This window comes from Pleurodeles waltl, chromosome 5, assembly GCF_031143425.1.
Source record: "Pleurodeles waltl isolate 20211129_DDA chromosome 5, aPleWal1.hap1.20221129, whole genome shotgun sequence".
Lineage (NCBI taxonomy): Eukaryota > Metazoa > Chordata > Amphibia > Caudata > Salamandridae > Pleurodeles > Pleurodeles waltl.
Window position 1 is genome coordinate 698,737,904 of NC_090444.1, and position 27,268 is coordinate 698,765,171.

Genomic DNA, 27,268 nt, shown 5'->3' on the forward strand with positions numbered 1-27,268 from the left:
TTATCATGCCCCTTTAAAAAGCACTTACAGGGAGATTTCATCTTTTGGAGTTTTTTCCTAACCCTGTCTATTGGGCAAGTATTTCCACCCAGTCTGAGAGAGACAAGCTAGAATTAAGAGTACAGGAATCACACAAAGGTAATTTTTCCTATTTACTTAACTAGGGTTATGACTTCCAAGAACCACTTATTGTAATACTTTACTGACACAAAATTTAGTTTTGCAACGCAATTCTTTTCTGGAGTCACATGCTGTGCATTATTCTGCCATCTAGTGGTTTGGTCCAGATTATCCACTATTTTGCCTTCTAAAAAACTTTTGTCCGTCCTCGAAAAAAAGTGCCTCCATCTTTAAGAGATCTGGGCCTTACCAGCGACTATGACGAAAACATTGCAGAGGGGACCGAAGGTGAGACTTCAGAAGATGATCAGGACATTGTGGAGCTAGGAGAGGAGGCGCCGGAAAAAAGTGGAAATGAGGCAAGAGAACCTCAGGCTTCTACTAAATCTCTTGAGTCGAAAAAAATCAGACTCAAAAAATCAAAAGGGAGCCTCAGCGTTGAAATGCTTGCCGACTGTAGGGAAAACCCACAAGAGGAAATCCCACAGAGCCGTCAAAGGGATGTCCACGGGAGATAAAAGCTCACAAAAGTATGAGGAGTTGAAAGAAGGGAAGACAAAAGATGCTGCATCCCCATTCAGCACTGTCGAGAGAGACACACGAGTCATCGAAGCTCACAGCCAGAAAAGACTGTGAAAGAAACTTCGAGGTTGAAAAGAAAACACTCCACAACAAGCCCTGAAGACCTAGCGTCTGAAATTGAGAGCAAAAGGAGGAGGCTCGAGGCCGAAATGGCCGCACTCCTTCAGAAGAAGGAATTCGATGAAAGCCGTAAGACCTTCACAGTACCTCCAGAAAACTTCGATGTCTTAGGAACTCCATGAATAGGAAGTGGAAGAAATTCCCCCGGCCACACACACACACGAACCTCAAGAAGGTTATTTTTAGCCTTCAGAAGAACAAGAGTATGCAGAATGTCTATGGGAGTACTCGTAAGGGCTTCTAAGGGAGCACAAAGTAGGCACCCTTGCAGCAAAGCTGGCAATACCAACATCAAGGATGAAATACATTTAGGGGTAGAACAAGAGCCAGAGATCAATCAGGAAGAGGAAGTTCAGCACCAGCAACTAAATGACTGTATCAAAGCATTAATTATAAAGACAACAAACTCCAACATCATCAAAAGAAAAATACATCACAATTCACCGGTGGGTGGAAGAATACAAATTTTTCTCCAGGAGTGGAGGAAAATAACGTCAGACCAGTGGGTTCTAAATATAATAAAACATGGATTTTGCATAGAACTACTAAAACTTCCACCACCAAGAAGACCATAGAAAATGATTCATTCGAAGGATGAACTAAATCGCCTCCTAGAGGAAGTCAGAGATGTTGGATAAGCAAGCTATAGAAAAAGTGCCAAAGCAATATATCAACAAGGGATCTTACTCATTATACTTCCTAATTCCAAAAGTGAACAGCTCTTTGCATCCAATTCTAGACCTTCGATACATCAACAAATTCAGAAAGACTCAAATTTTCTAAATGACAACCTCACAGGAAGTTATTCCTCAACTTCAAAAAGGGAGTACATGGCAACTTTAGACGTAAAGGATGCTTACTTGCATATCCCGATAAACAAAAAACGTATCTAAGGTTTGTAGTCAACAGCACACACTAACAATTCAAAGTCCTGCCTTTTGGTATAAAATCAGCACCAGGAGTGTTCACAAAATGTTTAGCAGTGGTAGCAGCACACCTCAGAAGGAGAGGGATACATGTGTATCCTTACCTAGACAACTGGTTGGTGAGACAGGACAATTTAAATATAATGAAAACACTACACACTCTAGGGTTTTACTTAAACATAGAGAAGTTATCAAAAGAACCAGAACAAGAGAAGGTGTTTTTAGGGGGCAAGACTGAATTCAATTCAAGCAAAAGCATTCCCCAGCGAGAAGAGGACTCAGTCCCTGTTGTAAGAAACAGGCTGTTACCAGAAGGAGCAAGCTCTGACAGCGATGGGGAAAGCATTAGGAAAGATGGCATCTTGCATTTCATTCATCCCACATGTGCGACATGTGAGACCAATCCAAGAATGGCTTCAAAGTCAGTGGTCACAAGCGACGGGGAGTTTGGAAGATCTAGTGGTTGTCATGCAGAAGGTTTACTCGGGAAGACTGTTTCTGCAACCAACTCCTACATTGACAATAACAGATGCCTCACATAAGGGTTCTCTAAAGGTAAGAGGGATATGGACCAATCAGGGCGCAGTACAACACATAAATTGGCTGGAACTAAAGATGGTTTGGTTACTACCAAAAAACACATTAGCAGTTTTAAAAGAAGCCAAAAAAGCTGTAACAAGAAAATGTTATATGGCATAATGGAAACGATTTACAATATGGTGTAAAAAGAACAAGTTATGTCAAAAGATTAAAAAGGCGAGAGAACAGTATTAAAATATTTAACTCCGTTATTACAAGAAGGACTTACTTGAACTTCTTTAAGAGTTACTTTGGATGCAATAGTGGCTTATACAAGAGGTCAAATGGGAAAAAGTTTTTTCATATCTCCAGTGGTAAAGCAATTTCTAGAAGGTGCGAAGGGGATAGTACCACTATGGAGGTTTCCAGCACCTACATGGAACCTAAACCTAGTTCTTAATCAACTCATGGGTGAATCATTAGAGCCATTACTCACAGCAGCTTTGCAAATATTACCGTTAAAGATGGCTTTTTTAGTGGCGATTACTTCCTGACACAGAAGAAGTGAATTACTAGCACTCACTATTCAAAAACTTTCAGATACATAAAGACAGAGTTGTCATGAAAACAGACTCCCATTTTCTACCAAAGGTGATATCTCAATTTCATGTTAATCAATCTATTCATATACCAAGTTTCTTTCAAAACCCAAAAACGCATGCAGAAAGAAGCCTTGCATACATTGGATACAGATGTTGCGTCATGTATCACATGGTGAGAACTAAACTTTTTAGGAAATCTCAGCAGTTATTAGTTGCTTTCTTCAAAAGCTTTAAGGGTGAAGCAGTATCAAAACACAATTTCCAGATGGATCGCACAATTGATCCAATTATGTAAAAAATTAAAATAAAAAATAAAAGTCAGGGACAGCCTTACCTAGAGCGCTAGGAGCGTAGTCTACTTGGAAGAAGGCAGCAACAGTAGTGTTTATGTCCAACACACCGTTAAAAGAAACCTGCATGACAGCCACAGCTTCACTTGATACTTTTACAAAACATTATTGTATTGACATACAGATGAGTTAAGAAGGTCAGGTCGGACAAAGAGTGTTAAAACATATATTTTCAAATCACTATCCATCTTCAACCCAGCCACCACAATGACGGAAAAAAGCTTTAAAATCAGTGCACAGCATGTGAATCCAAAAAAGCTTCACACAGCAAAATAAAATGTTTCTTACTGGTCAGTGTAGTTTTGCAGCTTGAAGATTTTCTGGATTTATATGCGACCCAGCTGCCTCCACCAAGAAGGTTGAGAGAAGAAAAAATGTAAAAAAACAACAAAAAAAAACCATCAAAAGACGGCGACCTTGGGCGGAGACTCCCAAGGGAAGTGCGACAACGTCACTACAAAACACCAAATGGTACTTCCGTCGACGAATGGTAACAACAAAATAAAGGTAGAGACAGAAGAGGGAGAAAACTATTTTTAGGAGGTGAAATAGTATATAATCAGGACCCAACCACTAGATGGCAGAATAATCCACAACATTTGAATCCAGAAAATCTTCAAACTGCAAAACTACACCTACAAGAACGAATCTTTTTGATACATGCCTTGAAGGTGGTCCACATATATGTAGTCTTTTTAGTTTGTATGCTAGGTCTTATTCCTGTGTCCCATCAGACAAATTATGAAATACCTTGTTTCGGGTGCTCATCTGTGCTCACCTGCTTGATATTCTTTACATATGAATCTACAGAATATCTTTACGTTGCAGTAGTTCTTGGTCTGCTTCAGTGCTTGTCAAGTGTAGAGGGGATGCACGTTGTCTTGGGATCCTGCTCCGGATCCCTTTTGAGGTTGAGGGAGCGTTTCACTGAGCTAGGTTCTAGTTCACTCATAAAGCAAACCGCAGTTACCAACTTAATTGTGTTTGCAGCCTTAACATTAAAATGATCTGATAATATGACTGCCTTTGAAGATGTTTATTGGTTTAAGCTTTTACATTGCATGTTTCAGGATCTTGTGTGGAAAATCATGGTTTGTGCTCATACAGAAATTAATCGTGCTCTTCCAAACTATCCATTATATACAGTTACATCGTTAAACAGTGCCAAGTGAAAGGTTTTTAGATTTTTTGTATTGAAATATGGATAGTTGCTTAAAAAAAAACGTACTCTGAATGTCTCAGGCTTTGAAGAGCTTTTTCCTCCACCAGAAGACGTCACAGTTAATGCTCCTCAAATGGTTTCTTTTTATTTTGAAACTTTACATCTTATTTTTTTCTGACCAGTTTGTTCCTTAAAGGTAATTTGTTACTCTTTGCTCTAGTTTTTTTCTAATGGAACTTTGTCTCTTGAAATGTTACAAGATGTTCCATGACAGTCAACACGTTATACATTGTCTAGTTAAAGACATGATTCCAAGTAGTACAAAGTAGAGTTGCTAAAATAATCGTAGGTGCTAAAACAGAGACCAGGCTAATTACCCAGAAAACCCTCTGTTGGCTTCCTTAAACATTGATGCAACTTTCAAGATCAGAATAGTGCCCAACAAAAATTCAGAAAGGCTTGTCAAAGCTTAGGTAAGGCAGAACAAAAGAACTTGCATTGCAAAGCAGCTTACCTAGGTCGATACGCTACACCACACACTTTAAACTGGTGTAGCAGGCCTCTAAAAATGGTACCAGACCTGCAGGTATAGTTACTTCAGTAATCTACTGAACCTAACTGTAATGTGCTCGACCCATAAACTGATCTCAAGTTGTGTGATCCTAGCCAAATATTTCATTAGTTTTGTATTTTACATTATCACATAAGAGAACACTTTTAAATATATGAATTTCAACATGTCTGCTATATAAACACTTTTGTTTGATTTAATGGACTAAAGTTTTGCTCCATTCATAATAATAGAGCCCACATATAGGGTGCACATGACCCATGACTTGCCTCTTAGTTCACTTTATAGCATTGTCATCATGGCGCGGTAAGGAACATTTCTCAGTTCATTTTTAAAACTCTGACTTTTAATAACTATACTACTAGAGCATGATGTAAAAACGCTCCGTCATTTACAGACAGCACATTTCCATTGAAATGGCCACAAACATTCCCACTGACATGAACATTTACTGATAAAACTATATAGCGTGCAAATGATGTCTGGTTTCAGCACAACTATCATTTACACGTCACCAAATAGTGTTTTGATTTATTTTGATCCTTTTAAAATCTTTGTTCCTGTCACACTTCAGAACTACACAAAAATGCTTTTATAACTACTGAAATATATTTTACAATATTTGTACACTTCACTTACAAGCTACTTAAGGTGCTAAAAAATGACATACTACTGCCTTACATTTGACACTTCCTGGACCTAGGTATATTCTCCTACTGAAATGTTCTTTTCTTCCTCTAACTGCGAAGTCTGAGGATTTTATAAACACCAATATCCAAAATAAAATAATCAGCCACTTGTAAGAAGATATTAGGAAGCATATGACCCGTCATTGAATGCACAACAAATGTGACAATATAAAAACACCTGTAATTTGCCAGAATTTGCAGGTAGGCCCTAAAAATAGCTTGTCCTGATAAAATCCGTCTCGCCATAGCAAGCAAGCATTGGCGAGTAGATTTCTCTAGACCTGCGTAGCCAAGAATTGAGAAAATGGAAAGATCACTTAAAGATTTGAAACCTATAGTAGACTCCATATTAATTAACTGTGTATTGTGTAACACGTTCTATTTTTATGCAACCAAAAATACAATTATTTAAATATACAAGGCCACTTCCACACAGTCTGGGGCATCTGACGTATTATACAACCTAAAAAAAAATCTCCATTTCATGTCCCGTTTGCCAACATCCAGTTTATCCACATCATGCAATAAGAGTTGATATGTATTTAAATTTTTGGTTATCCATGTTCTGCAGAGTGCTTCCAATCATAGAACTCTCATTGCCATCTCACACATAAAATGCATAAATGGGAGATTATGAAAAATGTAACATTTTTCATGCTAAAGTGTTTGCTCGAGAGCTGTAATGTATCTACTTCGTGCTCAGGATATGGAGCTTGAAGAGGTGACAGAGCAAGAAGTGACTGAAGAAGAGATATTTGAAGAGGAGGAGGAAGAAGAAAAAAAACCTGTTCCACAGTCAAAATCAAGCACACCTTCCCGATCCCATTCAAGGTATTACAATGTAACTGTATTATCCATAAACTGTTTTAGATTTTTAATTGAAGTAAATTTCTCCTATACCAGATGGCGCAAGCTGTTTGTTTGTGAAAGACCTATTGTAAATTTACAGTGGACTTGGAGCTTGCTTATTGCTTACCATTGATTGACTTTGCCACTCATTTCCTTCTTATTCAGTGGCTTGTTGCTCCCAGTCCCGACGAACTTGACGTGTCCTGTCATGGCCCCAGAGGCTGTTGTCTTTTTTCTTGCCACTGGGGAAAAAGTAAATACCTTTTATCTTCTCGGGATGCCCCGTATACTCCTCAAGCTTGTCATCGATTTCCTGGGCCACTCTGCCCTTGAGGCCATTTGGGGCTGTGTGCCTGCCCGACCAACTTCAGAGAATGACAACATTTGTGAGGTAATGAAAAGGACACCCTTCAGAAGATGCCTGCAGTGCCACTACAAATACCCATACGCTGGACTTCAAGCTGTCTTTAAATTGTGCCTCTAGTCGGAGTATGATGAGAGCTGGTGCGATTCTTGCTCAGCATGCAAATGCAAGATAACCCTGCGTCAGCAATGAGATCAATAGCCCTCGGCACGATGTACAGTTCCTCTTAAAAATACTGGACATATTTGACGACACAGACCCACTTAGCACCGAAGATGATGAGTCTGGTTACTCATCTGATCTTTAGTCCCGCCAACCCAATCCTGTGATCATTGGCTCCGACGTTCCCGGAGTCCGCAGAGGAAGAACTCCTGGAGGAGGAAGAGCTGTATGTGGATATTCCATTCATGTCTTTTGATCTCGACCTTGGCTGTACACCAAGCTTGTGTGCATTTGACACCAAAGCCTCTTCCAAACCCCAAAAGCTGACAGTCTATTGGAGCCGAGCACCCATGCTCCGGGGGACTGGTGTCGAACCCTGTACCTAAGCCGCTGCCGCCTTCAGGTGCACCACCACCCTCTGGCCCTGGTCAGCACCAATGCAAGGTCTCCGAGGCGAGATTGATCCAGGGGTCTTGACCCTTGACAGCCCTCAAGCCCAAAATTATGGGCACTGCCGACCCATCGAGGCCAAAACCACCATTCACAACCAGTACAGGAGAAATGCCTAGTCTCGAAAAACTGCAAAAAGAGCTGAATGAGAGACAGCTGTAAATCATCACTCATCTGCACACAAGCAAGCTCTCAGCTTTGAAAAAGACTCGGCCCAAAATTCTTTCTTTTGAAGATGTTCTATCTGCAGGCACTTCTGTTCCTCCAGTGACCTCCGAAAGGCCTAGGGAGAAGGCTGTTGCCCCAGCTACTCCTCCAACACCACCACTTCCTCGGTCAAGTTCCATCTCTCACCATAGTCCTTGATACCAGCAGCCCTAGTCCCTAATCTCCTGCTGAGGACTTTGTCCTAGTTTAGCCCCACCCCATGAAGATTCTGGAGGGACTACGTTGTCAGGGCATCCCTGCCAAATGACACCTTGGCATACCACATCGAATTCAGACATGCTTCTATCTATTGTAAGGTGAAAATGCATGCACGCCCCCTCTGTGGAGGATGATTTTTTTTTTTTTTGCGAGGCGCTTTTCTAAAACGAGTTCTCTCCAATACCTCCAGATGCTGAAGGGGATGATAAAATCTACCCTGAGCCCATTGCAGTCAAATCCTGGGTGTGGAGAAAGAAAATACAAAGTGGCACCCTCGGACCCACTCTACATTAGCATTTACATCTCACCAGACTCCCTGGTTGTCACAGCCACTAGGAGAAGGGCAACAGTCTAGGCTGTGGGCAACACGCCGCCTCCTGAGAAGGTGCCCAAGTGGATTGATGCTGCAGGTAAGAGAGTAGCGGTGGGCGCAGACATATATTGGATCATTTTCAGTTCAGTAGGCCTCCTCTCCTGCTACGATAGAGCTCATTGGGATGAGATGGAGAGCCTCCTCCAACATCTCCCTTACCAATACGTCAAGAGAGGGGAAGAATTAGTTGATGAGGGAAAGGACATCTCCAACGCTATACCAGGTTCACCTTGGATTCGGTCCTCACTGTGGCCAGAGGGGTGAATACTTCATTCATTTTTAGGTACCTCTTCCCCATGGACTGCAGTAGAAGGCCAGTTGGCTGAATCCTGTGTAAAGTAAATTAGGTTTTGGCAAGTTTTTCTTTTTACTTCATGACACTGCTTAACTTTTCACTCATGAAACTCTGAACACAATTCAAGAAGAGTAAAGTCCGCTTTTACTGTAGTGTTGTGAAATGTTCTTTCTTCTACTTTTTTAAAACATACCTTACAGACAAACATTGGCAAATCCTGTAGCTTGGCTCTCATTAGGTAGGTGAAACCTATTGAAACCTATTGGATTTCCCAATGCCTGTATTATTTCCCCGTCCAAGATGGAGCTGAAAATTTTAAAAAGATAAATGAAAAGTAGTTGCTCAAAATGCTTAATTTTAATGCAGAGAACATGTAGTAGTTTAAGTAGAAAATGGTGGAAAACGGGGAACAAAGTGCAGCATTTGAGGGAGTTAGGAAGTGGGAAGGAGAGATGGGAAAAGAAGAACGGAGTGGAGAGAGATACAGGAGGTGGGGATAGCAGCACATGATAGTTAAAGCAACACAGACCTCGGGAGATGCACACGAGAGAGAGCTTGTAACACGTTGCACATTGTGGGAGAGAAGCAGATGATGGAGAGAGCGGGAAAACGTACTCTCATGGAGTGCCTAATAAAAAAATAAAGTTAGTTCCTTAACATTCAGCAGTGGAATAAATGATGGAACGCAGTCAATTGCTCCAGGGCACAGACAAACACCAAATTGGCAAGCTGGGAAAAGGATGCCACTGAATAAGGAGCAAACAAATGAGTGCTAATAAAGTCACAATATTATCAACAGTGGGTGTGCCATAAGCCTTTGCAAGTACTTGGTAAGCCCACAATTTGTCTTTTGGAAATAGACAGCTTGTGCTGTCTGGTAGGTTCCACCTGAAAATGGGGTGCTCTAAATAACTAATCAGGGGCAGTTTTTTCCTGAATTTACATTACTCTGCTAAGATTAACAGTACAAAAGTATTGCAGTGTCCAAATCCTAAACTGCTGCTAAAAAGGTGCAATTTATAATGGTAAAACAAAATTTCAAATATGCATTACATTAGAACAGTGCAAACTAAGGTCACATGTTTAAGAAACTAGACGTTTCCAATTCCAGAATGCACTTTACTGGCAGTTGCCTTTCTGAGGCATTTATTTTTGTTGCTCATTGAAGTGGGACTTATGAAGACTGTGGTTGCTTTTACCCAATTTCTACAGCTTTTTCTGTCTGAAGTTTTGACGTTTCATCCTCATTCAATATCTTAAATCACTAGAAAACATTTTCAAGGTTTCCTTAGTTTTTCCTGGCAGAGTTTCCAGTCACAATGCCTTCACCATTAGTGAAGTGCCTTTCGTATAGCAGGAAAGAAGCATCTTCAGCTCTGTCAGGACTGCATGTCCTGCTTTCCAATCTCACATTCCAATGCTGCACGTGCATTTTGTGCAAAAATGTCAAGAAAGATCGGGTGGCTATCAGATTATAGTGTGGACTTAAAAGGCCAGCGAGAGAAAGAAAGGAACAAGGGATTCCAGCAAGGGCCTCTATTCTACTGTGTCATATCCCTCAGACCCCAAGGACTGCTGAAAGGAGTGGAATCCAAGGAGAAAAGATCCAGAAGGAAAGAAAAATGGAGATCCCTTCATTTCCACCGCCCCATCTCCTATGGCATGGACGTGTTTGCTATTAGCAGAGGTCTTCAATCTGGGGGTCGGGACCCCCTCGGGCCGTGGAGACCTGGAAAGGGGGTCGCACATTCCCCCAGCTGATCCTTAAAATGCCTCAGCTGAACTTTAATTTGAGTCTCCTGTGCTGTGAAAGCCGCACAGACAGCTAAGGAGACTTTCAGCCCAGGGCTTCTGCTTCCTGAATGAAAAGCAAATGTGCTGTACGAGCTGATCTGCAAATGTTAAAGGGTGCTTGGGAGCAGCTTTAAATGATCAAAGCTTTGTGAGGACAAACATTTTTTTTTTTTTTGAGGGGTAGTGCGAAGAGTTCAACTGAGCTGTGAAGTGCATGCTTTTAATTGTAATTGTATGTTCGATGGCATGTGTAGCTGCAGATACACATGCTGTGCAGATACACATGCTGTGCACAGTCCGCCGTCTGGTGTTGGGCCGGACAGCTATTAAAAAAAAAAAAGGTATTGCATATGCTCCGATGTTACTTAAATCCACATTTTGGAAGCACAGTTTTATAATAAACCTTTTTGTAGTGGCCTATATTATACTGCGTGCAATGCAAGTATAAAATAATGCCTTTTTATATATTCACAGTGCTTTCTGTCACAGGCTGTGACCCCATGGCACTAAAAATACACAAGTCACTATTCTCAACTGTACTAACAAAGATTTAGTTCTGTTGCTCTCCGGTTAAACACAGACCTCTGCAGTGCATTAACTAATAGAGGTTTCATAATGCACTACAGTGCATTTCCCAATGAGTAACAACTTTATTTTATTTATTATTCATTTCAGCTGGCTATTATTTTATATGTAGCTACCTTGCATGAAAGACTTAAAAAAAAAAAAAAAAAAAAAAAAAAAAAAGAGAATATTTTGGGTTTATTTATGAGAGGCTTGCGCTGCTGGAGCATCACTTTTTTTGATGCTCCAGCATCACAAGCCTCTCAAGCGTACCTATGAGTTGACTCAAAGCCACCCTGAGTGGATTGAATGGCCTTGTAGACATGGAGTAAGGCAAGGCAGTGCAAGTCGCTGCATTGCCTTACTTTGCGCCAAGGAGGTGTTCCACGGGCGTAGTTGTGGATGTTCCTATGCAACACAGATGGATTTTGACGCTGCCCCAGATTGACAAAATCATGTAAACTGGAGCAGTACCAAAACCTTACGTCTCCCCAGAGCATGCATAATGAGGAGAAATGTTTTAATTTCTCCTTGTTTTTTTTCTCTTTCCATGTGTGCTGCTATCTGCCACACATGTAGAAAGAGGTACAATGCCTTTCTGGATTGTTTTTGTGCAGGAAGGTGCCCCTTCTTGCACAAATACAATCCTGCCTATGTTGGCACTAGGCAGCAATTGTGCGCCAGCGCAGGGGGAAAGGACAGAAATGTACTGTATTTCATAAATACGGTCCATTCCTGCCCTTTTGTATTGGAGTGTGGCAGTGTAGCAAGAAGACTTGCAGCTCTGCCCCATGTCAATTCCTAATAAATGAGGACCTTTGTTTTTAGCCACACCCTTGACCACGCCCCCACACTCACTGATCTTTGATTTGCTAAACACTGTTTAATATTATTTCCTCACAGTAAAAATTATTTGCTGTGTGAAATGGGGATATTTATTATTGTTGATGATGAGGAGTACCAGGTTCTAGAAATTTTTATCAGGAGGGGGTCCTTACACCTAAAGTATTAGGGAACTTCATCAATGTCAAAGCACCACGACCATCCGGCTTGAGGAAGATCTTTGATGTCCAAGTTCTCCCAGCATCTGATATAACATCCCTCCATGTTGAGCTATACCTCGCCACCGATACAAATATTTTCTTGTCCCTGGGTTTTCCAAATATAGATCTGTTGCTACTGTTTTAATGGAAAATGTGGAAGCTTCACCTACAGGAATATTTCTGGCAGTTGCCCTTTTGATGAGCTGTGTGGTTTCCTCCAATCCCCCTAATACTAGCAGGGATTCTGAACCAAGGATTGCCCAAAGCTGCTCTCTGATACTTTTCTCCTCGCAGTGGCCCACGCAATTGTCATTCACAGACCTTTTTTAATGTCATAGGCCCCCTCACGAGTGCCAGGCTAGCCGAACCACCTGAGAAGCCAATAAGGTCAAATATGCTGTCTCAATCTGACTACATTATGTTTTTGCACTATGGCTCCTGAAAGCGCACAATACACATTTGTCATAAGATTGCAAGGATATCTTAAGAGAAGTGAAAAGTCGGTCAACAAGAATGTTTGGCTTTTAAATGAAAAGGTTTTTTTTTTTTACAAATATGCTGTGCACCGTATGCTAATGCTATTGGTTGTCAGGGAAAAGTAATTTAGCCGTATCTTCTACATCTGGCTTAAGATAAATTGCAATTCGCCTCTTTCAAAGTACACCACGTGAAAATAACAGCTTAAGGAAACTTTCAACGCGTCTCCTCTTTCAAACTTCTGTGGGAACCCTTTCTGAAATGAGTGAAATAATATATTTTGTCCCATAAGAGCACGATTACCTCAGTGGGAGCTAAATGTAGTACTCCCTAAATTATTAGTCCCTCTGTTTAAACCTGTTCACCAGGCTTCATTACAACATCTAACTTGGAAGACTGCTGTCCTAGTTGCTGTTACTTGTGCTTGTAGGTTCAATGACTCTCTGATGTCGAGCTTTATACACCTTTCCATTCCAACTCACCCCTTGCTTCTAAAAAATAGTCTCCCAATTTTGCATCAAACTATCACCTGTCTTGTATTCCTAAGCAAGCCAACCACTCTATTTAAGCATTCCTTATGCTCACTTAGATTTCACAAGGGTTTTACTTGGGCAAGACTAATCAGATAGTAAGCCTAACACATTATTCCTTAACCACAGCACAAAAAAAAGGACAGATCTGACTGTCGAAACAGTCCATTTCCATGTGGATTATCTTGTATCTCTTTACCTGTTCGCATCTAACCCTTTTCATATAAAATGTAAGGCATATTCCCCTAGAGGCAAACAGCCACTTCAGCATTGTTAAAAAAAAAAATCAGTTGGCTGAAATTTGTAAGATAGCCACTTGGAAATCTGTTCACACTTTTGCAAAGGACTCATTAGAAGCACAAAACTCTGCCTAAGAAAAATCAATATCTTCATGCCTGATGGAAGTCTAAACATAGTTATTGAAGCAAAAATGAATAAACTCTGTTGGATACCACTTAAACTCCTAAGATGATTAGCAATACAATGTTAACTCCTCCCACAATTTACACTTTTTTATATTTCTATCTCCTAAGCAATGACAGTGACACTTCAGACTGTGATTTCAGCAATTGTTTAATTTTTGCATAGGAATAACGGACAAGACCTTGAAAAGATATAGTATAATATGCATTTCTCAGATGCTAACTTAGTAATTTGTGAATCCCCTTTTGCAACTGTCAATATGAAAAAGGGGGTGATTATAAGTCAAATAGCACAAGTACAGTGCTCAGCTAGTATAACGTGGTGTGAGGAAATGGGGTTTATTATATAGTATGGTTGTGTGACCTCATTGTATAATAATTACCAACCCCTTCATGACCAGTAGGTTTTGTTTGTTGAGATTTAAGGTCAACCCTGGTTAGCTGTAGCTGAGTTGTCAGGCTTACACAAGGGGCCAAGTGTTAAGCATTTAAACAGCACCAAAACAATATTAAGATATTGTAGGAAGTTGGCTCTGTATGTGCTATTTCAAAGTAAGGAATAGCATGCACAGAGTCCAAGGGTTCCCCTTAGAGGTAAAATAGTGGTAAAAATAGATAATACTAATGCTCTATTTTGTGGTAGTGTGGTCGAGCAGTAGGCTTATCCAAGGAGTAGTGTTAAGCATTTGTTGTACATACACATAGGCAATAAATGAGGTACACACACTCAGAGACAAATCCAGCCAATAGGTTTTTATATAGAAAAATATCTTTTCTTAGTTTATTTTATGAACCACAGGTTCAAATTCTACATGTAATATCTCATTCGAAAGGTATTGCAGGTAAGTACTTTAGGAACTTCAAATCATCAAAATTGCATGTATACTTTTCAAGTTATTCACAAATAGCTGTTTTAAAAGTGGACACTTAGTGCAATTTTCACAGTTCCTAGGGGAGGTAAGTATTTGTTAGGTTAACCAGGTAAGTAAGACACTTACAGGGCTTAGTTCTTGGTCCAAGGTAGCCCACCGTTGGGGGTTCAGAGCAACCCCAAAGTCACCACACCAGCAGCTCAGGGCCGGTCAGGTGCAGAGTTCAAAGTGGTGCCCAGAACACATAGGCTAGAATGGAGAGAAGGGGGTGCCCCGGTTCCGGTCTGCTTGCAGGTAAGTACCCGCGTCTTCGGAGGGCAGACCAGGGGGGTTTTGTAGGGCACCGGGGGGGACACAAGCCCACACAGAAATTTCACCCTCAGCAGCGCGGGGGCGGCCGGGTGCAGTGTAGAAACAAGCGTCAGGTTTGTAATGGAAGTCAATGGGAGATCTAGGGATCTCTTCAGCGCTGCAGGCAGGCAAGGGGGGGGTTCCTCGGGGAAACCTCCACTTGGGCAAGGGAGAGGGACTCCTGGGGGTCACTCCTCCAGTGAAAGTCCGGTCCTTCAGGTCCTGGGGGCTGCGGGTGCAGGGTCTCTCCCAGGTGTCGGGACTTAGGATTCAAAGAGTCGCGGTCAGGGGAAGCCTCGGGATTCCCTCTGCAGGCGGCGCTGTGGGGGCTCAGGGGGGACAGGTTTTGGTACTCACAGTATCAGAGTAGTCCTGGGGTCCCTCCTGAGGTGTTGGATCGCCACCAGCCGAGTCGGGGTCGCCGGGTGCAGTGTTGCAAGTCTCACGCTTCTTGCGGGGAGCTTGCAGGGTTCTTTAAAGTTGCTGGAAACAAAGTTGCAGCTTTTCTTGGAGCAGGTCCGCTGTCCTCGGGAGTTTCTTGTCTTTTCGAAGCAGGGGCAGTCCTCAGAGGAGGTCGAGGTCGCTGGTCCCTTTGGAAGGCGTCGCTGGAGCAGGATCTTTGGAAGGCAGGAGACAGGCCGGTGAGTTTCTGGAGCCAAGGCAGTTGTCGTCTTCTGGTCTTCCGCTGCAGGGGTTTTCAGCTGGGCAGTCCTTCTTCTTGTAGTTGCAGGAATCTAATTTTCTAGGGTTCAGGGTAGCCCTTAAATACTAAATTTAAGGGCGTGTTTAGGTCTGGGGGGTTAGTAGCCAATGGCTACTAGCCCTGAGGGTGGGTACACCCTCTTTGTGCCTCCTCCCAAGGGGAGGGGGTCACAATCCTAACCCTATTGGGGGAATCCTCCATCTGCAAGATGGAGGATTTCTAAAAGTCAGAGTCACCTCAGCTCAGGACACCTTAGGGGCGGTCCTGACTGGCCAGTGACTCCTCCTTGTTGCTTTCTTTGTTCCCTCCAGCCTTGCCGCCAAAAGTGGGGGCCGTGGCCGGAGGGGGCGGGCAACTCCACTAAGCTGGAGTGCCCTGCTGGGCTGTGACAAAGGGGTGAGCCTTTGAGGCTCACCGCCAGGTGTTACAGCTCCTGCCTGGGGGAGGTGTTAGCATCTCCACCCAGTGCAGGCTTTGTTACTGGCCTCAGAGTGACAAAGGCACTCTCCCCATGGGGCCAGCAACATGTCTCTGGTGTGGCAGGCTGCTGGAACTAGTCAGCCTACACAGACAGTCGGTTAAGTTTCAGGGGGCACCTCTAAGGTGCCCTCTGGGGTGTATTTTGCAATAAAATGTACACTGGCATCAGTGTGCATTTATTGTGCTGAGAAGTTTGATACCAAACTTCCCAGTTTTCAGTGTAGCCATTATGGTGCTGTGGAGTTCGTGTAAAACAGACTCCCAGACCATATACTCTTATGGCTACCCTGCACTTACAATGTCTAAGGTTTTGTTTAGACACTGTAGGGGTACCATGCTCATGCACTGGTACCCTCACCTATGGTATAGTGCACCCTGCCTTAGGGCTGTAAGGCCTGCTAGAGGGGTGTCTTACCTATACTGCATAGGCAGTGAGAGGCTGGCATGGCACCCTGAGGGGAGTGCCATGTCGACTTACTCGTTTTGTCCTCACTAGCACACACAAGCTGGTAAGCAGTGTGTCTGTGCTGAGTGAGAGGTCTCCAGGGTGGCATAAGACATGCTGCAGCCCTTAGAGACCTTCCTTGGCATCAGGGCCCTTGGTACTAGAAGTACCAGTTACAAGGGACTTATCTGGATGCCAGGGTCTGCCAATTGTGGATACAAAAGTACAGGTTAGGGAAAGAACACTGGTGCTGGGGCCTGGTTAGCAGGCCTCAGCACACTTTCAATTGTAAACATAGCATCAGCAAAGGCAAAAAGTCAGGGGGCAACCATGCCAAGGAGGCATTTCCTTACACAACCCCCCCCCAAACGAAAGAGGATGAGACTAACCTTTCCCAAGAGAGTCTTCATTTTCTAAGTGGAAGAACCTGGAAAGGCCATCTGCATTGGCATGGGCAGTCCCAGGTCTGTGTTCCACTATAAAGTCCATTCCCTGTAGGGAGATGGACCACCTCAACAGTTTAGGATTTTCACCTTTCATTTGCATCAGCCATTTGAGAGGTCTGTGGTCAGTTTGAACTAGGAAGTGAGTCCCAAAGAGGTATGGTCTCAGCTTCTTCAGGGACCAAACCACAGCAAAGGCCTCCATCTCAATGGCACTCCAACGCTGCTCCCTGGGGAGTAACCTCCTGCTAATGAAAGCAACAGGCTGGTCAAGGCCATCATCATTTGTTTGGGACAAAACTGCCCCTATCCCATGTTCAGAGGCATCAGTCTGCACAATGAACTGCTTAGAATAATCTGGAGCTTTTAGAACTGGTGCTGAGCACATTGCTTGTTTCAGGGTGTCAAAGGCCTGTTGGCATTCCACAGTCCAGTTCACTTTCTTGGGCATTTTCTTGGAGGTGAGTTCAGTGAGGGCTGTCACAATGGATCCATATCCCTTCACAAACCTCCTGTAATACCCAGTCAAGCCAAGGAATGCCCTGACTTGAGTCTGGGTTTTTGGAGCTACCCAGTCCAGAATAGTCTGGATCTTGGGTTGGAGTGGCTGAACTTGGCCTCCACCTACAAGGTGGCCCAAGTAAACCACAGTTCCCTGCCCTATCTGGCATTTGGATGCCTTGATAGAGAGGCCTGCAGATTGCAGAGCCTTCAAAACCTTCTTCAGGTGGACCAGGTGATCCTGCCAGGTGGAGCTAAAGACAGCAATATCATCAAGATAAGCTGTGCTAAAGGACTCCAAGCCAGCAAGGACTTGATTCACCAACCTTTGGAAGGTGGCAGGGGCATTCTTTAAACCAAAGGGCATAACAGTAAACTGATAATGCCCATCAGGTGTGGAGAATGCTGTTTTCTCTTTTGCTCCAGGTGCCATTTTTATTTGCCAGTACCCTGCTGTCAAGTCAAAGGTACTTAAGAATTTGGCAGCACCTAATTTGTCTATGAGCTCATCAGCTCTTGGAATTGGATGAGCATCTGTCTTGGTGACAGAATTGAGCCCTCTGTAGTCCACACAAAACCTCATCTCTTTCTTTCCATCTTTGGTGTGAGGTTTGGGGACTAAGACCACTGGGCTAGCCCAGGGGCTGTCAGAGCGCTCAATTACTCCCAATTCCAGCATCTTGTGGACTTCCACCTTGATGCTTTCCTTAACATGGTCAGATTGTCTAAAGATTTTGTTCTTGACAGGCATGCTGTCTCCTGTGTCCACATCATGGGTACACAGGTGTGTCTGACCAGGGGTTAAGGAGAAGAGTTCAGGAAACTGTTGTAGGACTCTCCTACAATCAGCTTGCTGTTGGCCAGAGAGGGTGTCTGAGTAGATCACTCCATCTACTGTGCCATCTTTTGGGTCTGATGACAGAAGATCAGGGAGAGGTTCACTCTCTGCCTCCTGATCCTCATCTGTTACCATCAACAGATTGACATCAGCCCTGTCGTGGAAGAGCTTAAGGCGGTTTACATGGATCACCCTCTTGGGGCTCCTGCTTGTGCCCAGGTCCACCAGGTAGGTGACCTGACTCTTCCTTTCTAGTACTGGGTAAGGGCCACTCCATTTGTCCTGGAGTGCCCTGGGAGCCACAGGCTCCAGAACCCAGACTTTCTGCCCTGGTTGGAACTCAACCAGTGCAGCCTTTTGGTCATACCAAAACTTCTGGAGCTGTTGGCTGGCCTCAAGGTTTTTGGTTGCCTTTTCCATGTACTCTGCCATTCTAGAGCGAAGGCCAAGTACATAGTCCACTATGTCCTGTTTAGGCTCATGGAGAGGTCTCTCCCAGCCTTCTTTAACAAGGGCAAGTGGTCCCCTTACAGGATGACCAAACAGAAGTTCAAAGGGTGAGAATCCTACTCCCTTCTGTGGCACCTCTCTGTAAGCGAAAAGCAGACATGGCAAGAGGACATCCCATCTCCTTTTGAGCTTTTCTGGGAGCCCCATGATCATGCCTTTTAATGTCTTGTTGAACCTCTCAACCAAGCCATTAGTTTGTGGATGGTATGGTGTAGTGAATTTATAAGTCACTCCACACTCATTCCACATGTGCTTTAGGTATGCTGACATGAAGTTGGTACCTCTGTCAGACACCACCTCCTTAGGGAAACCCACTCTGGTAAAGATACCAATGAGGGCCTTGGCTACTGCAGGGGCAGTAGTCGACCTAAGGGGAATAGCTTCAGGATACCTGGTAGCATGATCCACTACTACCAGGATATACATATTTCCTGAGGCTGTGGGAGGTTCCAGTGGACCAACTATGTCCACACCCACTCTTTCAAAGGGAACCCCCACCACTGGAAGTGGAATGAGGGGGGCCTTTGGATGCCCACCTGTCTTACCACTGGCTTGACAGGTGGGGCAGGAGAGGCAAAACTCCTTAACCATGTTGGACATATTGGGCCAGTAGAAGTGGTTGACTAACCTCTCCCACGTCTTGGTTTGTCCCAAATGTCCAGCAAGGGGAATGTCATGGGCCAATGTTAGGATGAACTTCCTGAACAGCTGAGGCACTACCACTCTCCTAGTGGCACCAGGTTTGGGGTCTCTGGCCTCAGTGTACAGGAGTCCATCTTCCCAATAGACCCTATGCGTTCCATTTTTCTTGCCTTTGGACTCTTCAGCAGCTTGCTGCCTAAGGCCTTCAAGAGAGGGACAGGTTTCTTGTCCCTTACACAGCTCCTCCCTTGAGGGTCCCCCTGGGCCTAAGAGCTCAACCTGATAAGGTTCAAGCTCCAAAGGCTCAGTTCCCTCAGAGGGCAGAACTTCTTCCTGAGAAGAGAGGTTCCCTTTCTTTTGCTGTGTTGCAGTTGGTTTCCCAGCTGACTTTCCTGTTCTCTTGGTAGGCTGGGCCATTCTTCCAGACTCCAGCTCTACTTGTTCACCCTGTGCCTTGCACTGTGCTCTTGTTTTCACACACACCAGTTCAGGGATACCCAGCATTGCTGCATGGGTTTTTAGTTCTACCTCAGCCCATGCTGAGGACTCCAGGTCATTTCCAAGCAGACAGTCCACTGGGATATTTGAGGAGACCACCACCTGTTTCAGGCCATTGACCCCTCCCCATTCTAAAGTAACCATTGCCATGGGATGTACTTTTCTCTGATTGTCAGCGTTGGTGACTGTGTAAGTTTTTCCAGTCAGGTATTGGCCAGGGGAAACCAGTTTCTCTGTCACCATGGTGACACTGGCACCTGTATCCCTCAGGCCCTCTATTCTAGTCCCATTAATTAAGAGTTGCTGTCTGTATTTTTGCATGTTAGGCGGCCAGACAGCTAGTGTGGCTAAATCCACCCCACCCTCAGAAACTAGAGTAGCTTCAGTGTGGACCCTGATTTGCTCTGGGCACACTGTTGATCCCACTTGGAGACTAGCCATACCAGTGTTACCTGGATGGGAGTTTGGAGTGGAACCTTTCTTGGGACAGGCCTTGTCTCCAGTTTGGTGTCCATGCTGTTTACAGCTATGACACCAGGCCTTTTTGGGATCAAAGTTTTTACCCTTGTACCCATTGTTTTGTGAAGAGGCTCTGGGCCCACCCTCCTGTGCAGGTTTTTGGGGGCCTGTAGAAGACTCTTTACTATTTTTAGTTTTGGTTGTCTCATCACCCTTCCCCTGGGGAGTCTTTGTGACCCCTTTCTTTTGGTCACCCCCTGTTGAAGTCTTGGACACCCTTGTCTTGACCCAATGGTCCGCCTTCTTTCCCAATTCTTGGGGAGAAATTGGTCCTAGGTCTACCAGATGCTGATGCAGTTTATCATTGAAACAATTACTCAATAGGTGTTCTTTCACAAATAAATTGTACAGCCCATCATAATTACTTACACCACTGCCTTGAATCCAACCATCTAGTGTTTTCACTGAGTAGTCAACAAAGTCAACCCAGGTCTGGCTCGAGGATTTTTGAGCCCCCCTGAACCTAATCCTGTACTCCTCAGTGGAGAATCCAAAGCCCTCAATCAGGGTACCCTTCATGAGGTCATAAGATTCTGCATCTTTTCCAGAGAGTGCGAGGAGTCTATCCCTACACTTTCCAGTGAACATTTCCCAAAGGAGAGCACCCCAATGAGATCTGTTCACTTTTCTGGTTACACAAGCCCTCTCAAAAGCTGTGAACCACTTGGTGATGTCATCACCATCTTCATATTTTGTCACAATCCCTTTGGGGATTTTTAACATGTCAGGAGAATCTCTGACCCTATTTATATTGCTGCCACCATTGATGGGTCCTAGGCCCATCTCTTGTCTTTCCCTTTCTATGGCTAGGAGCTGTCTCTCTAAAGCCAATCTTTTGGCCATCCTGGCTAACAGGAGGTCATCTTCACTGAGAGCATCCTCAGTGATTTCAGAAATGTGGGACCCTCCTGTGAGGGACTCACTATTTCTGACTAACACAGTTGGAGACAGGACTTGAGGGGTCCTGTTCTCCCTATTTAGGACTGGAGGAGGGACATTGGCCTCCAAGTCACTAATTTCTTCCTCTGTGAGGTCATCATCAGAGGGGTTGGCTTTTTCAAACTCTGCCAACAGCTCCTGGAGCTGAATTTTGGTAGGTCTGGAGCCAATGGTTATTTTTTTGATATTACAGAGAGACCTTAGCTCCCTCATCTTAAGATGGAGGTAAGGTGTGGTGTCGAGTTCCACCACCTGCATCTCTGTATCAGACATTATTCTGCTAAGAGTTGGAATACTTTTTAAAGAATCTAAAACTGTTTCTAGAATCTAATTTCAAACTTTTAACAAACTTTTAAACTCTAAAAGACAATGCTAAACAGGGACTTAACACACAAGGCCCTAGCAGGACTTTTAAGAATTTTGAAAAATTTCAAATTGCAAAAATGAATTTCTAATGACAATTTTGGAATTTGTCGTGTGATCAGGTATTGGCTGAGTAGTCCAGCAAATGCAAAGTCTTGTACCCCACCGCTGATCCACCAATGTAGGAAGTTGGCTCTGTATGTGCTATTTCAAAGTAAGGAATAGCATGCACAGAGTCCAAGGGTTCCCCTTAGAGGTAAAATAGTGGTAAAAATAGATAATACTAATGCTCTATTTTGTGGTAGTGTGGTCGAGCAGTAGGCTTATCCAAGGAGTAGTGTTAAGCATTTGTTGTACATACACATAGGCAATAAATGAGGTACACACACTCAGAGACAAATCCAGCCAATAGGTTTTTATATAGAAAAATATCTTTTCTTAGTTTATTTTAAGAACCACAGGTTCAAATTCTACATGTAATATCTCATTCGAAAGGTATTGCAGGTAACTCAAGTTATTCACAAATAGCTGTTTTAAAAGTGGACACTTAGTGCAATTTTCACAGTTCCTAGGGGAGGTAAGTATTTGTTAGGTTAACCAGGTAAGTAAGACACTTACAGGGCTTAGTTCTTGGTCCAAGGTAGCCCACCGTTGGGGGTTCAGAGCAACCCCAAAGTCACCACACCAGCAGCTCAGGGCCGGTCAGGTGCAGAGTTCAAAGTGGTGCCCAGAACACATAGGCTAGAATGGAGAGAAGGGGGTGCCCCGGTTCCGGTCTGCTTGCAGGTAAGTACCCGCGTCTTCGGAGGGCAGACCAGGGGGGTTTTGTAGGGCACCGGGGGGGACACAAGCCCACACAGAAATTTCACCCTCAGCAGCGCGGGGGCGGCCGGGTGCAGTGTAGAAACAAGCGTCGGGTTTGTAATGGAAGTCAATGGGAGATCTAGGGATCTCTTCAGCGCTGCAGGCAGGCAAGGGGGGGGTTCCTCGGGGAAACCTCCACTTGGGCAAGGGAGAGGGACTCCTGGGGGTCACTCCTCCAGTGAAAGTCCGGTCCTTCAGGTCCTGGGGGCTGCGGGTGCAGGGTCTCTCCCAGGTGTCGGGACTTAGGATTCAAAGAGTCGCGGTCAGGGGAAGCCTCGGGATTCCCTCTGCAGGCGGCGCTGTGGGGGCTCAGGGGGGACAGGTTTTGGTACTCACAGTATCAGAGTAGTCCTGGGGTCCCTCCTGAGGTGTTGGATCGCCACCAGCCGAGTCGGGGTCGCCGGGTGCAGTGTTGCAAGTCTCACGCTTCTTGCGGGGAGCTTGCAGGGTTCTTTAAAGTTGCTGGAAACAAAGTTGCAGCTTTTCTTGGAGCAGGTCCGCTGTCCTCGGGAGTTTCTTGTCTTTTCGAAGCAGGGGCAGTCCTCAGAGGAGGTCGAGGTCGCTGGTCCCTTTGGAAGGCGTCGCTGGAGCAGGATCTTTGGAAGGCAGGAGACAGGCCGGTGAGTTTCTGGAGCCAAGGCAGTTGTCGTCTTCTGGTCTTCCGCTGCAGGGGTTTTCAGCTGGGCAGTCCTTCTTCTTGTAGTTGCAGGAATCTAATTTTCTAGGGTTCAGGGTAGCCCTTAAATACTAAATTTAAGGGCGTGTTTAGGTCTGGGGGGTTAGTAGCCAATGGCTACTAGCCCTGAGGGTGGGTACACCCTCTTTGTGCCTCCTCCCAAGGGGAGGGGGTCACAATCCTAACCCTATTGGGGGAATCCTCCATCTGCAAGATGGAGGATTTCTAAAAGTCAGAGTCACCTCAGCTCAGGACACCTTAGGGGCGGTCCTGACTGGCCAGTGACTCCTCCTTGTTGCTTTCTTTGTTCCCTCCAGCCTTGCCGCCAAAAGTGGGGGCCGTGGCCGGAGGGGGCGGGCAACTCCACTAAGCTGGAGTGCCCTGCTGGGCTGTGACAAAGGGGTGAGCCTTTGAGGCTCACCGCCAGGTGTTACAGCTCCTGCCTGGGGGAGGTGTTAGCATCTCCACCCAGTGCAGGCTTTGTTACTGGCCTCAGAGTGACAAAGGCACTCTCCCATGGGGCCAGCAACATGTCTCTGGTGTGGCAGGCTGCTGGAACTAGTCAGCCTACACAGACAGTCGGTTAAGTTTCAGGGGGCACCTCTAAGGTGCCCTCTGGGGTGTATTTTGCAATAAAATGTACACTGGCATCAGTGTGCATTTATTGTGCTGAGAAGTTTGATACCAAACTTCCCAGTTTTCAGTGTAGCCATTATGGTGCTGTGGAGTTCGTGTTTGACAGTCTCCCAGACCATATACTCTTATGGCTACCCTGCACTTACAATGTCTAAGGTTTTGTTTAGACACTGTAGGGGTACCATGCTCATGCACTGGTACCCTCACCTATGGTATAGTGCACCCTGCCTTAGGGCTGTAAGGCCTGCTAGAGGGGTGTCTTACCTATACTGCATAGGCAGTGAGAGGCTGGCATGGCACCCTGAGGGGAGTGCCATGTCGACTTACTCGTTTTGTCCTCACTAGCACACACAAGCTGGTAAGCAGTGTGTCTGTGCTGAGTGAGAGGTCTCCAGGGTGGCATAAGACATGCTGCAGCCCTTAGAGACCTTCCTTGGCATCAGGGCCCTTGGTACTAGAAGTACCAGTTACAAGGGACTTATCTGGATGCCAGGGTCTGCCAATTGTGGATACAAAAGTACAGGTTAGGGAAAGAACACTGGTGCTGGGGCCTGGTTAGCAGGCCTCAGCACACTTTCAATTGTAAACATAGCATCAGCAAAGGCAAAAAGTCAGGGGGCAACCATGCCAAGGAGGCATTTCCTTACAGATATTAATGTGACACTCGAGAAATCCGATGCCAGTTTATGAAACAGACTGTATTTTGATGTATTTTTAGACACCACAACGAAAAAAAACACTGGAGAGTTCTGGAGATAAAACAATTACACAGTAAAGTAAATATGCAATTATTCACTTAACCGTGAACAAGCATTGGCAAATTAAAGAAATCCGACTCTTGGAAACTTACCTTGGAGTGGAAGAAGCATTGTCCAGGCACATTTATCTCTTGGCTATACATTTCTATGGAAGTAGTCCTGATGCAAGGGGTACAAGATGTTAAAATGTTGAATAATGCTGAGGATGCGATGCAGTTGATGGGGGGGGGGAGGGGCAGGAGGGTGGGCTTCTGTGTCTACTTCTCAGTCCATAAAATTGGTGAGGTGGTCCTTGCCTACAGGGGTATACATCTTTCAGAGGCCTCTCGGTGGTGGTAGCAGTCCAGTTGCCACTAGGCTACCATTCGTGTGGTACTGCAGTCAGCCAAATACTTTCCTGGGTGACAACTTGTTGTCAGGGCAACCAAGCTACACAACGACTCACCCCTTTTCAGCAGGGTCAGGTACAACTTTGAGCGTTGGTTCCTGGTCTTTGGTGCTGCATGGTGACACAAAACAGCAGCTTGAAGATTTAGGCTATTAACTCGGCCAAGCAGGTTTCTTCAGTTGTTGTGGCCCTGTGCTGTAAACTGGAGGTCAGCCAACTGACCATTGAAGTCTCTTCTACTGTACTCAGAGACTACTTTTCTACAAGGACGCAGCAAGCACAGTCCCTTCTCCTTCGCTTGCCACCAGGTTCAGCAGGCGCAGTCCACGCCGGAGCAGCCTCTTTGCTGGTTGCTTGGTGGGGAGGGCAGTCCTTTGCTCCTCTTCTCCAGTTCATTGTGTTCTGAGTGCCAGGGGTGCCCTTTTTTTTATTCTCCGTATAGAATGTGGTTGGTGGTCAATGAGCTACCAGGATCCATCCCTTCTGATGACCGCTCCTGCGAAGTGTGGCATCCGCCTATCCCAGGATGCAACATTCTGCCCACTTACAACATGGCAGAACCCCTCTCGATGTTCAGAGCTCCCTAGCTCAACCCAGCGATGTGCCTGCCAAGTGAGCTACACACTTCTGGAAAACCAGTCTGGCAGTTGCTTTCCTCTTTCCCTCCAGAATGCCAGCCTGCCAACCACAACAAAAGGGCGGAATTCTCTTACACGTTCCCTATTTGCTCTACAAAGGTAGCTTTACCTTTGATACTTGCTTTTTGGACCAACAAACGTTCGAGCTTCCTGCCATGGAGAGGTAACACCTCTCTCCTGTGCAGGCTGCTGTTGTCTGCTTTTCTTGGAGTCATTTGAACGCCTTCCACTTTCGGAATAAATCTGCCTCAAGGAGAACCCTGTGTGCCTTTTCCACAGTAAAAATGGCAATTGTGGATTTTTACTGCTGGAAAATGTAAAACACATGTTCCACTTCATAACTGTGCCTTGAGTCTTGCTAGGCCCGCCTTATGGGTGACTTGTGTACCTTAAAAGGGATTTGTGTAATTTATCACAAGTAATGCTTTGTATAAAATGTACATTCTCTATTTCCCTGTTCCTTTCATTTTGTACACGCAGGCCCGTAGGGGTCCAAGTGTACCATTCTATTCCTCCCCCATTTTCCCCTTGTCTTCCCAGTTGGTTCCTACCAGCATTCTATAACCATTGCTGTGACAGTTGACAGCTGATAGCCTGCACCCGGGGTGTAGCTACCTCAGGGCTACAATCCCCTGGGTAATCTAGTTTGGCAACTGGTTTCCACACTCTGCTCTACATGCCTGCCCCCGGTGTTATGCATATGCCCATCAATGGGGGCTTCACCTTTGAAGCCTGCCTTTTGGGAAAAACACCCAAGTGGCTTCCAGCAGGAGGGAGGTGTAATCCCTCATTGTTCTCCTTCTTGAAAATCATTGGCATGTCTCCCCACAAGGGCAGAAAGCTCTCTTGTGCAACAGGATTTGTGTGTGCCTGGAATGGCACAGAAGTTTTAAAGGCAACAAAGTGGCAGCTGCACACTGCAGCAAGCAACATTGATTTCGACTTGAGATATGAGTGCAGCTTAATGCAACATTTTGTTTGATACCTGCAGTGCCCACTTTGGTCACACTTCAGGAATTACCGTAGTTGATGGGTCACTGTGTTAACTCTGTAGTCACCAGTTGGGGGCCCAAGTCTTTCTACAAAAAAAACTGTAGTTTTGCGTGTTTTACTTGACAGGACATGTCCTGCTTGTGTCATGTGTTGCACCCTAGCACCTTTAGAACTCGATGGGCCTGCTAGAGGGGAGACTTGCACACAAATGTACAGGGAAAGTTGTGCCTTTGCCATTGCTGTCAGTGCAAAGTCGGGCTAGCAGTACAAGAGTGCTCTATCAGTCTGCGGTATGGAGAACCGGGGGTCTCGTTATACTTTGGGGATGTCCAGGGAGGCACAGTCAGTGCCCCAAGCCCTGGGGTCCTCCTCTAACCTACATGCCTTGGGGAAAAGCATACTATTTCCCAGGGACTTCTAGGTAAACTAGACATTTCCAGTTGGGTACAGGCAATTTGACATATACTTTAGGGTCAGGGCACTGGCACTGATGGCTGGTTAGCAGACCTCGGTGCACTCTGTCAGAAAAACCTGCAACATCAGTCGAAAACTAGGTAGTGACAATACAGAAAGAGTTGTTTCCTTAAAGCAGACTAAGAGTGATGAGAGTTAAAATACTGAGCAAGGTAATATGAAGTAATCAGGAAGGGTATGTGTCCAGCACCTGGTGGTTTACAAAAATAGGCACTTGTCACCCGTACTCATGTTAAAATATAAATTGAAACCGCTTTTGAGGCACAACTAATTATAACAGACATTTACGGAATGATTGTCAAACTAACGAGTTTAATTCTTTTTTCTTTTTTAATCTAATTTTTCAC

At 44.9% G+C, this 27,268-nt stretch overlaps 1 protein-coding gene across 3 annotated transcripts in view; it reads left to right on the forward strand.

Annotated features, from left to right (window-relative positions):
- SCAF8 (SR-related CTD associated factor 8) overlaps positions 1-27,268 on the forward strand; it is a 1,507,655-nt gene that overhangs the window by 420,377 nt on the left and 1,060,010 nt on the right. For all 3 annotated transcript variants that reach the window (XR_011203719.1, XM_069234634.1, XM_069234635.1), the window contains exon 12: positions 6,345-6,472. Coding sequence is in view for 2 of the 3 variants with exons in the window: in XM_069234634.1 (XP_069090735.1) it covers positions 6,345-6,472 (128 nt within the window). In the remaining variant the exon portion in view is untranslated. The remainder of the gene's footprint in view (positions 1-6,344; positions 6,473-27,268) is intronic.